This window comes from Pseudopipra pipra, chromosome 6 (assembly GCF_036250125.1).
Source record: "Pseudopipra pipra isolate bDixPip1 chromosome 6, bDixPip1.hap1, whole genome shotgun sequence".
NCBI lineage: Eukaryota > Metazoa > Chordata > Aves > Passeriformes > Pipridae > Pseudopipra > Pseudopipra pipra.
Window position 1 is genome coordinate 9,978,444 of NC_087554.1, and position 15,311 is coordinate 9,993,754.

Genomic DNA, 15,311 nt, shown 5'->3' on the forward strand with positions numbered 1-15,311 from the left:
ATACAACATGTCAGCCCTCCATTGGTATTATTTTTTCACTCTTTCTCACAGCTGACATAAACAGATATAAGCTTTGGAGCAGAGTCCCATGGCTGACTGACAAAAAGGTAAGGGGAAAGCAGATGAGCTGTAGCAAACAAACAAATAAGAGGTTTAAGAAAACCCCTGGCATCCTTCCAGGCTCAGTTCAAATCCTGCTTGGTCCTCTTTGCTTAAGCGTGGGCTGGTGGTAGGACTGATAACTTGCACTACTTGCGTTTGGAGTTGAACATCTGAAATGCTAAAAAAGCAGGCCCCGTTCCTACGCCTTCCCCGCTTTTCCTTGGACCACTAGATGGCAGTTCCCCATTTCCAAACGGGGGCTCTTGGTACCTGTTGGCTCCTGCCCAGCAGCTGTGTCAAGCAGAGTGGAGGCACATCTGCCTTTGCTGCACACGCTTGCGGGGAGCTGTCAACAAGAGTGGCTCTGGGTCAGCGTCCCACCTGAAGGGCAAACAGCTTTGCCCTCGTGCATGACAGCGGGGAAACCTTCCACGAAACTAAACACCAAACACAGGCCTCATCGACAAGAGAGGTCCTCCACGTCGTGTCTTACTCACCCAGAATTTTACGAGGAAGAAAGCGTTCTGAGGCCCCTTCCCAAACAGTTCCTTTAGACCGCCCTTCTTTTCAGGAAATTTGTCATAAATCTGACGAATGTCCACCGACTCGAGCAACGGGTCACTGTAAGAATGGTTAGCGTGTCCAATGTGTACGAAGAGGTGTTTATTGTACTGCAAGAAAGAAACAGGAGAATCAGTGCTGCAGGAAAAGAACAGAGGTTTGTTATGGCAGAGGTCTGTGTGTGCTCTTTGACGGATTAAACGACTCACACATTACTCCCGGGACTGTGATTTTCTGCAGTATGATTTCCGTGAACAACTTCAGTGATTGTGTCACAGACCCTTGTGAACAAGGGTCAGCATCAAAAAAACCTGTGTCCCTACTGCAAACCCCAAAGCACGGCCGTCTTCAGGGGGGTAATTTACACTGAAAGACCCAGGGGCAGCACGGTGATAAAGAGCGCTTCGCCGAGCATAACAAGATGAACACGCTCATGAGGAAAGCCTATTTCTGCCTCTTTAAACAGTGGCTTTTAATGTCCTGTGACCTCAGAGCCTGAATTTCTGCTTGTGCCACGGAGTCCACACGTACACACCTCCTGTTTATCTATTAAAAACCCCCAAACCTCTATCTATAGCATATGCTAATGCCACCCAACTAAAAGAGATGAAAGGGATTTTCTGTTCACTCCCGAATGACAGCAACAAGAAGGCCAGTTACTCTGTGTTGCTGTTCTTATGGACATGGTCCTCATTGTATATCCTCCAGTATTTCAACCTATGTAATATTAAAGAGCCAAACTTTTACCCCTTCCCTCGGGAGCTTGCTCCATAGATGACCATCCCTGCCAAAATACATTCAACTTCAATTTCCCATTTCTAAACTTCATCCCATCGCACCTCATTACAATCACAGGAATCACCTTGGCAATGCCTTTCCTGCCTGAGGGAAATCCTTGGCCCAGTGAAGTCAACAGCAGGCTCCTAAGGAGTCCAGTATGGTCCTTTAAGAGCTGCCATTTCTCCAACCAAAATGAAAGTGGAAGGATGAACCCCGAAGACCCTCCACCAGTCAATCAGCACCTCCCTTGCTCAAGTGTGCAGAGTGAAGGAGTTCGAGAGTGACAGGATTGAACTGAGGGTTTTAACTATGTAGATTACAAAACATTTCACTAACTCAGTTAAAGGAAAGCTGATATGCAGTCAAGAAACACCAAGAAACCCTGTCACATTGAACAGATGCTGTACATAAGGGGCAATTCCCAAAAGCTAAGCACAAATAAAATATTTAAAACCCCAAAGCAAACCTCATTTAAGCCATTTTGTTTACAGTGTACCTGCCGAATGAACAAATTGAAATGACAAATCTAAATGAATTGGACAACCACTCAGAGCCTTCCTTCAGTGTGAGCAGAGTCTTCTCTAGCAGATGTCCAAAACTCTGGGGAAAAGGAAATGGACTGGCTAGATTTCTGCACTTAGGAAATGAAATTGAAATCTATTAAAAAATCATCTAGCACAGTAAAATCTGAATTTAGAACCAGAGAACACTCATCTGTGTATGCCAAAAATGAGATACAGTCCATGTTTTTTTACAGGGTTGCATTTCTTTTTTAATTTTGTGGAAGGAAAAAGGGAAGTGTAACATCCTATTAAGGTGTTTGCACAAGCAAGCTGAAATCTGAGATCACTGATTCCATGGATTTCCCTTGCAGCCTCTTTCAGAGAATGCCATCCCAGCTTCCTCTGTGCACAAATGGAAAATGCGCCCAGCTTTTAGTCAGTGCATGTGGAGCCCCAAAGGGGCAGAGCTGACCCAAAGAAGCTGTTTCTCCCTTGAAGAGAACAGGCATGGCAGAGAAATAGCAGGTGGCTGGGAGCTGGATGTATGTTCATAGGGGAGAGTGTGCCAGCACATCCTCCCCCAGCACTGGTTTTGCTTGCAAACTAAACAGGACACAGGAGCTCATTGTACTAGTTGGCAACCACAAGTGCCTACCACAACAGTGCTCCTGGTCAGTTCTAGCAGGTCACTTCAGCCAGCAGTGGCAAAACTGGATTAAGGAGAGATTTTAACATGAGAAAACAAAAAAAGGCGAAATAAATGCAAAGTAATATGAGGAAAGCATCGTGGTTCCAAGTTTTGGGGTTTTGACACATATTCAGCTTGCAGTGCTGCGAGTATAGAACTTAAAAAGTCATATTGAGCACTTCTTAATTGTCTTGCTCACTACTGAAAAACTTAGATCTCAGTAAAATGTATCAGCACCCCATGTACCTTGGAGCTGCCAGAACCACTAGAAAGGGAGTCTGCTCCTCTTGCTTTCCTGAGCTACCAGGAGTGAAGTGCGGTAGGACGGGGCATGGGCTGGGTCCCCGAACAAGGCTATCGATGGAAGTCTATCTGCATTCAGGCAAACATCTCCATTTTTCAAGGAGAATGATGAGAATTCCCCAGCAGAGACAAGCACTTCAGCCTACTCAGAAAAATTAAACTGAAGCCTTTCCCTTCCCAGCACCCCTACAGCCTGCCTAGGCATGCCCAGCAGTTGTGCTCTCCCTGGGGATGTGAGATGCCCCCAGGCATCTCTCTGGTCTCTCTCATTCAGAGTAAGGGCTTGAAAAACCACCCCCACCATTAGAGGCCGGGTCATTATTTATTTTGGGGTTGTTTCCTCTCAGTCTTTTCTGCTGGAGTTGTTCCACGTTGTACAAATAACCACATTTTTATGGAATTGAGGGCTCAGATTCTCCTGTGACCAGGAAAGCCTCCTCCTCCCCCAAAGGGTGTCTCTCTCCCGGGCCCAAAAGTGGCTATGGAGCGAAGGGGGGAGGGAGGAGCTGCATTTTACAGTTTGGCAACTGCAAGTTCCCAAGGCAATTCATACACTGTAACTTATTCTGCAAACCAGGAAAACCTACAAATTGCTCAGTATCCAAACTTCAGTAAAGGAAAACATATTTATAGGGACATGGAGCATGAAGTCTTAATACTCTTTAAATACAAAAGGAAAGTTAAGGGCAGCTGCAAAGCTACCACAGTTGTCTGCAGAGCTCGCCAAAGTACCAGATGCTGCTGCAGCAAAATTTTTGAGGGGGTACAGTGGGACAGATGGTATGACATCACCTGATAACATTCTTAGGACAGAAATGTTTATTTTGGTATTGCAATGTGTGATTACTGTCTCCTTATGTTGCTGCAATTCCTATGCTAAGTACAATCATTACTAACCTAATTAGACATGGCATATTCCTACGAACTAACAAACAATAATGTGATATTTTGAGCACGGTAAATCGATACTGAAATGATCCCTATCGTTTTTATACAAACATGCCCCCTGACAGGAATTGATGCACAGATAAAAGCAAATAAGCTAAGTTTTATGCCTGTATTTTTGAGCCCATTAATGTCTGAAAAGCTTAAAACCATGCTCATTATATTGACAATTCACCGTTGTTTTAGACTGAGTATTCCAGAGTCAATGAATTAAAATAGAGACTGAAGAATTTACTCATGCTACTGCATTTAAAGGATTTGCATCTGGCATCAGGGCAGTAAGGTGCTTTAGATGCTGTAGACCATGATAGGTCAAATCCTGTATTTTCTGAGGAGAAAAACTACACAAAAACACAAAGAACATTTTCAGCTCTCTCTTCCCTGTCTGCATTACACGACATGCCCTGGAGATGGCTGCCTCTTACTGAGCTCCTTTCCTTAAAAAAATTCCAACTATCCAAAGAATGCAGTAAAGCCATGAAATATGACTGTTGTCAAATAATACCACGAGAAAAATTATAATCCACTTAGGAATTTAAAAGAACCAAGACAAATTGCCAATGGCAGGGGATGCAAGAATTTAAGCTGGTGCAGAACAAAGACAAACCACCTACATCTGTTTTATCAGCCAGCATATATATTCGTAACAGCTCCTCACCAATCTTGCAGTTACAGTCTAAAGCAACAGCCTTTTTGGTCCATGAAAAGCAGGCTTGCAAATTGTTACAGATCTCTCTGCTGCGTCCCTGTGCTTCCCCACACCTGTGGAACTAACACCAAGGCTTGACAAGCCTGTATAGGACCAAGGTTTTTATTAAACGGCAGTGGCCAAGATGCAGACGGCAGTGAAGTAAACCCTCACATGTTCCTGGGGCAGGAGAGCTGCTGCTCCTGTCCAGTGGGGCTGCACAACCACACAGGTCAGCACACAGGGGGTGATGGCTCCCTGCTGAGGCTGGGTGATGTGGATGCAGGGAGGTGGCCCAAGAGAGACCAGCTGTTTCTGAGGGGATGACTTTGCTCGTGGACACAGCATCTGACTGCAAGGGTGCTGCACCCAGAACGACAGCAATGATTTAACCCTCCCAAATCTCACTTCTCACACCCAGGAGTCACCACCACATGGGTGTGAGCTCCCCTGCAAACTCCCCTTTCCCGGCAACGGGTCTGAGCTGGTGGGATGTTGGACCTTGTGCACCCATGGGATGAAGGAGCAGGACGAGGAGGTTGCAGCACCCCACCACCTTGTCTGCACTGCACAGCTTCATAATACCACCCTGTCAGCTGGGCTGCTTCATGGGATCAGCGGGTTCCTGCAAACTGCTAGCACAACAAGGCCATCTGTATCATTACTTGGAGCAACAAATCCCTGTGAGAAAATACCACTGGGAGAGGCTGGCAACTTGAATGGATCGTAGTCTTCTGTGCCCAAAGAAACTCCACTACCCAGAGAAGAAGTACATTAAGAAGGCTCTGCTGCAGGTCTTCTCTCCCCCTGACACAGAGGGACAGCCTCTCGGTTCTCTTTGGACCGGATATATTCCCTACTGGAGGTCACAAGGATGAGCACTGAAGCCCAGAGGGACAGGTCAGCGGAAGGCAGGTGGAACAGTCTGAGCTCTTGCTGAAATGAGAGCAAACAGCACTGCCTGGCACTGTGCAGTGATTCTCTCTGTACCTCCACAGATTGGAGTACATCTTTTAAAAATGTACCTCTGACTGTGCAGCAACTGTGCTTCTGGGGGGAAAAGGAGCCACGTGGCTGAAAACCAATCTGAAAACCAATCCCTGGCATATCAGCAGTCTGCATGCAGCTCTAACCTGCACCCTGCCCAGCCTCGGCTCAGCTGCCTCGCTGTATCTCGTAAATCTGACACTCTTTAATTTCCTGCTGATGTAAGAAAATCACTTGGTCTGCCAACAAGTTTTCTTATTTCTACCAAAACACTAGTAACTGAATATTTAATTCCTGTTGCTGTTATCCTCCAGTGAAGCAGATTGGGAGTTATAAACATGACATTTTAATGCTATAACTGGAGTCTGTACCAACTCCCATTGTTAAGGTTTTTAACACTTTCATGTGAAATGTTAATTGAACTTTCTGAGCTAGTATGCCACAATACAACTGCATGGCCAACCTAGTCTTTCATGGACTTCCACACATTCAGACTCCTGCTTAGATCTGAACAGAGATTGAGTCAGAAATGTGAATTAAAGGGAGATCTTTGGCTACTTTGTGGCTGCAGAAATGGAGAGGCAGGTGACTGGGGAGGGGAGTTCCCAGCCCTGACACCTTAATGTTGCCCAGCATTTCCCAGCTACTGCCACAGGAGTCCTGGCATGAAACTGGGACTTGCTGGCTGGGCAAGGTGCTCACACAACGTTTTCATCAGCTTTCCTGCAACAGTGAAGATGCATCCTTCAGTTCTGGCCTGTCTGGTTTGGGACCCTGTGGTCCCAGTTCCAGAAGTGCTGAGTGCTCAGATGGGAAAATTATGCCTGACTATAGGAAGCTCTCAATAACGCTAAGTATTCTGCAAAATCAGGCTCGTGACAAATCAAAGGGGACCCTCAAAATCAGCGTCCCATTCATTCTTTTGCACCTGAACTTCTTGGTCTGTCAATCGTGAGTAATAATGCTCCTTCATCTAGAAAGGCTGCACCAGCACATCTGTGAAATGCAAATGGAGGGAATTACTAATTCTGTTTGGAGGGGAGGTTAGACAGTGCACAGCCAGCAGGGCACGGGGCCACGCATTTCAACAACGGCAGAAAACAAACTACTGAATAGTTGCTTATCAAAGAAGGGCCATCTACATCTACACCGAATGCAGCAGGAACAAATAAACACGTGAGCACGTCATTATCTACTGCTTTGGAGAAGGCACACGGAGACATTTCCCAGCTCCTGAGAGCCTGACTTTGCAGCCGGGCTGAGCGGGTTTTGGGGCGGGTGTAGGGGTGGGGGAGCTGCAGTGGGACGAGCTGGAAAGACGTGGGGCAGAGGCACAGCCAGAAGCAAAACCCTTGGGGCTCAGCAGGGCATGAGGAGCCACAGCCCACCACACTGCCAGTGCCAGCCCAACCCAGCAGCTCCTGCTCCTCCTCCCAACAGGAATAGCACCACACCGTGCTGGGCCGTGGGAGGCAGACACCTCCCCACTGTGATGACCCCCCTGATTTTATGGCTCTCCTAGGTTCATCACAGGAGCTGTGTGTGTGGGCTCTGCTCCAGCTGCCCCACAACTCGCTCTGTCCCTCCTCCCTGATGTCATGGCTCTCTGGGCAGTCCCAGTGCCCCGTGTAACACCACTCTGGATACTTTGGGCACCGAGCTGGGATCCCTCAGGGCTGGGCAGTGGCAGCATGGGGACTCACTGAGGGAGCCCCCATTGCTGCCACTGCTCCTCCTCAGCTATGCAAAAGCTGCACTTTTATTTTTGCTGGGAAATTTCCGGCAGCAGTGGTGGGTTTTGAGAAAAGGGAGAGAGTGTGCAGGAAGGCAGCAGTGAGAGCACAGCCAGGCCCCTGCAGTCTTTCCACCCGTGGGCCAAACAATAAATGGTGCTCAGTCTCCCTCCCACTTAACTGCATTCTGACCCCAGGCCCCTCCCTGAAAAGTCCATGTCCTGGCCCTACAACTGGGCTAGGGAAGCTGGCCCAGGACTCCCATCACGTCTCCATGGGATCCTGGGGAAAGCTGCTGGATGGGAAGTCTGCTGGACCCCTTTAAAGTGATTTCTTGGCCCTTCTAACCATAGACACTTGAAAATGAACATTTTACAGAGTATGACATTCACATCCCAGGGCCAGCATGTAGCTCTTCAGCACTGCAAAATAAATGACCCTTGAGCTCAGTAAAACTACGTCTGATTTCAGATTGAAATGACCTCAAATCCCGAGTCTGTCTCTCCAAGACATTCATCTTAATGTGGGTTTGATTCCTTGTCCTCTCACATCACAAAGATGCTAAACCAAGGACTTCCTTATGACTGAAATGCTGAACTGCTTTTTAAACTGTTTACAGGGAGTAGAGAAAGGATAAACAATGCTGGTAACAATGGATATTGTTCAAGGATGGAGGGCTTCTTTTGAAAAGATCTCATTTATTTTTCATCACTTAGGTGGTTTGATTAACTTTGGTGAATTTTACTGCATTTGGCTAATGATGGCAGGCTGTTTTTATGGCCCCTTGAGCAATTGCTTTCCCTTTCTGGTTCTCAGGCACAATTCTCCCTGGGCTCACAAAGTCCTTTTACAACAACAATAAAACCTGAATTAAAACATAAAGAATATTTTATTTCTTCACCACTTTTTAAAATACATTTTGAAATTTGGACCTAACACGACCTGACAGTTTGGATAGGCAGACTAATAATAAAAATGCCCATCAGACATGTTCTTTATAGCCCTATATAGATACTTTAAATATAAAGCTTTCTGAAGTGCTCACAATCGAAATTAATGTGACAGCAAGAGTGAGAAACCTCGAAAAGGAAGAGAAGAAAGGGCTTTTTTTTTTGTTGGCTGGTGGTAGGGCTTTTTTCTCTAATTGAAAATCAAGCTTGAATATATATATATATGTATATACAAAATAATTCTAATTATTCTCATTTCAGTGTTATAGTCTTTGAATTTTATATCTACTTGTGTACCAGTCAATTGCTTAGATCCTTTCTAATCAGCTAGCATGCTCAGTTTATATTTGTTAGAGAACAAATTACTTGGTTTAGGCAGAACCACAGAATCACTACAGCAAAAATGGAAAGCCCCCATTAAGAAAAACCTGTCTTGGAAGCAACAGATGGGCACATAAACTGCTTCATCTCTTGAGAATATAGTTATATAAGGCAGGCAACAACTAAAGGTGACTGAAATGCTGATGATTGGACCTACAAGGGTAACTTCTATGCACCACTAAGGAATCGTACTCCAGCACAAAATGCCACAAAAGGAAAATACAAGTTGACATTTGTAAACTGAATCGATTTTCATGTAAAAGGAGGGGCAATTTTACCCATCCTTAACCGCAGAGTCACTATTCCAGTATTTCGCAACTCTGCCATCTTATGTCTGCCAGACTGTCTTCTGCCATGCAGAGTTACAGTGAGGGTTGCTTATTGTTTCCTTTCTATAATTTTTTTCTTTTATAAATGGAACAATTTTGTGGCTAGATAAGGGAAAAAAGTCAACAGCCCCCCACAAGCTACAGGACTCTATAGAGCAGATTTTGGACTCAACAGAATGCCCACTCTATACCAAAATAACTGCCTGACATTGAGGGGCTTTTGTACTTTTAATCACCAATTGCCATTGGAAGAACCCCAGATATGTTTAAGACCCCACTCCTACAATGAATTCCCTGTGGGTGGACCTTTGTGCCCGTGTACAGCCCCACTGCAGTCTCTGGGAGTCACCACAGGCAGACAAACCTAAATTTCTAATTGCTGTACAGGAATACAGACTGCAAGGGGCCTCCCAGGATCATCGAGTCCTGGCCCCAGGTGCCATGTCAAATAAGCTTTTTTCAATAAACTTTCAGGTTACATTTTAAGGTGGAATTGCTCTATTTGCCCCTACTACTACGACTTTGGGTTGGAGGAGAGAAGGACGTAGGATCACCTTTTTTTGATAAAATGTTGGAAGCACATTTGATCAAAATAATACTTTATGTCATTTTCTTTAAAAAGTCAGCAGTGTAATGAACATATGACTGGGGTTTTTTTGCAGAAGATACAAGAGAACTCTTACATGGCTCTTGTGTAGCAGCACATACATATATTAATTTCTGAGGTCAGCAAAGGCACAAAGGAGATGCTGCAACCACAGCACATGCCTACACGACTTCATATGCACATTGTGCAAACACATATCTCACCTGCCTTGATTTTGTTATTTAAAAAGTAATAAAACATCTGCAATAAAATGTCTCACCAACACAAAGATGTGCAAAATTGCAGACACTGCAAGGGCACTAAATGAGGCTGGGGGTTTGCTCTCACCTCCAAGGAACACTTTTAATGCTTGTTGGAAAAGTCTGTGCCTTGGACATGGGTAAGGCAGGCAGAAGGCACAGAGCTGTCCCTGCAAACAGTCGTGCACCAGTGCCTCTGCCCAGTGCCCTCCAGCAAATATCCTACTGCCTTTGCCCTGGGAACTGGTCACACTGCCTTGGGGTTTTCTTCCAGGCCTTTGTTTAAGTGCCAAAGAATCAGATTTACTTAATTTGATCCAAACGACACTTCCCCTTCTCCTGACTCCCCTTTCCCAGGCAGCGATGGTGACACAGTGCCCATGGGGGCTCATCCCTTGGCTCCCCACGGCACCCACCTGCACGGTCCAAGTTGTCCCCACACAGCTCTCACATAGTGCTGCCCCACTGTACTTGCAGTATGGGTGTTAAGAATGATCTAAACTGGGAATTGACTTTTCTTTGTGTCCAATTTTTGCAGTGTTACAGCACACGAGTAACTGTCTTTTTAAAAACAAGCCTGGGTAGTTTGATGCTCTTGCTTGTCTTGTAAACCTCGCGCATAAACGCTCTGCATTTAAAAGGTGGGTTTCTCAGCAGTGTTCTTGCAAGCTGGGACAAGCTCCAGTGGGCCTCTGCACCCTCAGGAATTCCAAATAATATTAGTTTACTCCATAAAAAAAAGGCTTTACGGTATTTGTGGGGCCGTCCTGGGTAACCGTGTTTCTCTTCAGGCCTCTGCTCTTTCCCTGCAATGCCAGTGGATGTGTCACATTCCCCAGAGCCTGCACCTGCCCGAGAAATGGGAGCCCCCTCATGTCCCCGGGCTGCCAGCCCACACACCGTGTGTGAGCCCAGCCAGCTCCGGGCCTTCCCACCCCGGCAGAGCGGGACACGCAGCACCTTCTGCCTTTTGGTCTGTCAGTCGTGTTGCAAATACGTTCACGTCACTCAGCTGGTTCCACGCCACAGACACCAGTGATGTGACGGGCCACATGTGATCTGTGAGTGTGCTTGGTCTGAGGGGGATTTTTCACAGGGAGAAAGACATAGAAGCTGCTCAGTTGCTGAACTCCTGTTTACTCTCTTTACGTAAAGCCCCAAAGATACACAGGAGGCTCTAGATCATGTAAGCCCACAGGTTTTGCATACAGTTTTGTGTTATAAAACCTATGGAAAAGGGATAATTAGGTGGTACACTGGCAAAACAGTAACTCAAACTGCACTGAAATGCCACTTCATTCACACAGAGCACAGTAACGCCGAGCATTACACGGCCACATCCTGTTTTCCCGAGGCGCACACATACATCCTGGAGTGCAGCAGTCTGGATATGGCAGAGCCCATAAATCAGCAGGACATGTTACACGGGATCAGCGAGCCAAGGACTCCGAAAGCTGCATATTGATAAGGCTGACTGATGAGAAAACCTGGATGTTGTGTTTCTGCGTCAGAAATATAAACTTCTGTCTGGATGAACTCGGGGCTTGGGATGGAGAAGGTGTTCTTGATTAGTCTGGAGGAGACTAAGATGGAGCTTTAGCCCACCAGAGCCAGGACTGCCATGAGACCCTGGGAGTCAGGGCCAGGGGAAGGCAAGGGGATTCCAGGGAAACCATGCAATACCTAACAGTCAGGTAAGCGACGAGATAACCGTACCTGCTGCCAAACATTTCCTCCACCTCGAAGTTAATTCAACTGGGCAAAATGTGACATTTAGCAAACCAACACTGCCACGCATTTAGTGTATGAATAGCTGAGATACAGTGTATTTTCACTGGGATATTTCTCTGCCAGGAGCATTCCTCTGTTGTAAGGTTTCTGGGCTATGTCTCCAATCCCCATTATGCAGGGTAAACACACCCTGGATAACACCCCTGGCCAGAGCCCATAAATGCTATGGTTTCCAGTGCTGAATTATAAAGAGAAAATGACAGCTTCTCTCTGCTCCAAGCTACTGTATTTTACCAGGAATTTGAACAAGCATGGCCTGTCTGTATCACACATTCATGACAGTATTTGCTTTTCTGAAGTTATCTCAGCAAAAATTCTCAGGTTCGAGCTGAAAGAAGTTCTTTTGATTTATTTGTGATGCAGTAGACACAGTGCTAGGCTACTAACAAATGTTCTTGGTAAATATATGATGATTAATATCAAGGTTCAAGCCCTACTGGAGCAAATGCAACATTACAGCCAACTTCATAAAACTACTCTTGCAGGTAAAAATCGAAACAAAATTAAAAACTTCCTCAAAAAAACTAAAAAAAAAAATCTAATATGCACACTTTCTATGCAAATCCTTAGTTTTCTTTCTGTTGGGAAACAGATTAGGCTTTAACTTAGAGTTTGAGTACTGAATTCTTGCCAAGAACACCATGCAATTTGGTACACCTGCTAAACTAGGTCAGCAGTGAGACAAGCGCCACAGCGAACCCTGCCTGCTTTCACAGAGGCCTCTCACTGCTGCAAACAGGGAAAAAGAGGGCAAGAAAGGAAAATACAGTCCTGCAGTGAAAGGAATATTACACTGAGCAGCAGCAAATGCAGAAACACCGGGTGTATTCCATCAGACTTAACCCTGGAAAGCATCCTCACAGGGTGGGGAGCAGAGGAGCACAGCTGGAGATCAGCGGACACGAGGGCAACACTTACTGATTCAGGATCCCTCTGCTGTTCAAGGAAAGCCGAAAACTCCACCAGCCTGAGCTTGGTCGTACCAATTGATCGGCCCTGCCACGCAGGGACTGAGGGAGCTGGAGCTGATGTAGGCTCAAATCCTGAAAGAAAGGAACCATTTTCATGAAGAAGTTGACAATTTCTCAGTTTATATTTTCTCAGTTAAATATAATTGGGAATTATGCGTGTAGCCCTTGGATATTTATATTAATTTTAGCAAATAATTAAATCAAAATGAGCTAAAATTGGAAAATCTCAGAACAACATGTAGAAATAGAGGTTCCAATCCAGCAAGCTAATAATGAAAAGATCTACTACTTTGTTTCCTTTGGGTTGTAACTTACAATAGAATTTTTGTTTAAATTATATACTAGATTATAGAGATTTATAGACTTCACCTAGACTTACAGCTGACCGACCCTTCCCTGGAAACTGGCATCAAGACTCACAGGAGATATTACTGCCTTGTGAGTCAAGAGGACTGGCCTCCATTTCTGGCTCCTAATGTGCCACATGTTACAAGTAAATCACCTCCCTTTTTGCCTATTTCTTCTGCCACTCTCAATTCCCCTCTCCTATTTGAAGTACAAGCTTTCCAAGGCAGGGACTGTCTCTTAGTATGTATTTGCACATTGGGTCTTGACTTCTTTTGGAGCTTTTAGGCAGCATTATATTACAGCTAATAATAAATAATTACTGTAGAGAGCTGAATCATACCCTAAAAAGAAAAAGAAGATTTTAAAATTGATAATAAAGAGAGAATGGCATGATCTAGATAGAGAAGGGATGTTAACCAGCACCTCTAATTCACCTCAAGAGAAGGAATAAATGCTATCTTTTGGTCCTCATTGTAGAAAATTAGATGAGAAGGAAAGAAAACAGCAAAGGAAGAGGGAAAGGTAGCAGCTCAAAGGCAAAACTCATCTTGGGAGAGACACGAGCACAAGGAAGGCAGGGGAGAGGGACCAAAGGTAAGAGAACAAAGATAATCCTGAACTAGGCTGAGAACCAGGGAGAGGCCACAGGTAGATGTGCCCATATCCCATAATGGGAGTGTGATACCTGATCCCAACCCTCAAATTTAGGTAGTGAAGGTGAGAGGCTTGTACAAAACAGGGAATTATGAATTGGACTAGTTAGACATGAACAGGATTCTAATGAAGCAAAAACTCATGCACCAGTTTTGACTGATTTGGAAATACTAATAATCCTATTCTCAGAGAAAACATTAAAGAATACAAGAAGACCATACATTGCCTTAGAAAATAACGTTATAAATTAGGAATATCAGGAAAAAGGACATAATCATGAATGCAGAAAGATACCTGTAGTTTTAAGCACTAAATAGCACGTTAGAAAATCATAAAAAACTGGGTAAGAGTCAAAAAACTGCAGCACAGAGACAGAAAGATGGTGACATTTGGCAAGGAAGATGTAAAATGAGATATCATCTGCAAAGAAATAATGATCTTTTCTGAAATTAGACATGAAACCGACTTGGGAAAAGGAGCAGGGAAGTAGCCATGGGAAGGGGTTGATCGATTTGAGCAACAGAAGTCAGACTAAACATTAGGTACTTTTTAAAGTGGTAGGAGGCAAAGCAGGACCTTCAGGAGGGCAAGAGTTATAAACAAGTAGATACATAGAGATGTTTTATACTTAAGGCTAAACATATATGACTTTGGAAGGGTTTTTAGGCTCAGTTGAAAATAAACTAAGGTGTATTCTTGTCAAATAGCCGTTAAAAAAGAAACATGCATCCTATTCCTAATTTTTTACAATAATTCCTACAGTACGGAATGCTGACTGGCTATCATGTATCACAACTCCTTGCACATGTATTAGTGCTTCCTACCTAAAAAAAACCAAACTCAATGATTTTCTCTAAGACATAATCAGATAATAGGACACTGGGATTGGTGTTTGGTTCTGCTAGAGGGAATGTGAGATCAGAAGTAGTGGCTCTGCCCGCGTCAGAAATTAACACATCACATTCAGTACAAAATTCAAGTATTTTTAAGGGAGAGGATAAATGGAAGGATTACCTGAAATGGGAGCTGTGACTGATGGCTGTATAGGATAGGCCTGCTGAACGAATGGCTTTACGCTGGAATAAAGAGTTACACAGAAATCATACACCATGCCATCCACAGTAAATTCCAGTAGAGTCACATACTGCAACAACATAAGTGGGTAATGACCTTTACCCACAAACATCTCTCTTCCTTGCATAGCATATTTAACAGACAGACAGCAAAGAGATAATAGAGAGGGGGTGGAATGAGGATTACACCTTAAAGCGAGGGGCTCATCTGCACTGAGTCACGCAGCAGGAAACCTGACCCGTCCTCCACAAGTGTCACAGTAGCCATGGATGGTGACTGCTTTGACTCCCAGTAAATCCAGAGGACACTGAACTACAGGGGCACAAACACTCTCAGGGACCTTAGTGGAATGAGGTGAGCAGAAGCTGAAAAGTAAGGCTGGAAAACATTGCTCCAGAGACCACGGCAGGGCAGAAAACGTAACACTGGCCAGAGGGGCCAAGGCCTCCTCCTCCATATGGTGCTGTTGCTACCACAGTGCTGAAACCCCACTAATGGGCCTCGTGCAGGAAAATAGGTCCCCCTTGCCTCCAGCACTGCTGACATGTTTAAAAGTGGATGGAAGCATTTGTACTGGAAACTTATTCACAGACAAAAAACGCTACTAACTGCTTCCCTGGCATTATCATTGCATCTCACGGTGCAACAGGAGAAAAAGGAGGGTGCCCATCTTACAA

At 44.9% G+C, this 15,311-nt stretch overlaps 1 protein-coding gene across 7 annotated transcripts in view; it reads right to left on the reverse strand.

The window, feature by feature from the left end:
• The window catches only part of TEAD1 (TEA domain transcription factor 1), a 158,575-nt gene that overhangs the window by 18,265 nt on the left and 124,999 nt on the right, over window positions 1-15,311 (reverse strand). For all 7 annotated transcript variants that reach the window (XM_064657284.1, XM_064657282.1, XM_064657285.1 and 4 more), the window contains 3 exons: window positions 14,575-14,636; window positions 12,506-12,630; window positions 600-773 (listed from right to left, as the gene is read on the reverse strand). In XM_064657284.1, coding sequence (XP_064513354.1) covers window positions 600-773; window positions 12,506-12,630; window positions 14,575-14,636 — 361 coding nt within the window. The remainder of the gene's footprint in view (window positions 1-599; window positions 774-12,505; window positions 12,631-14,574; window positions 14,637-15,311) is intronic.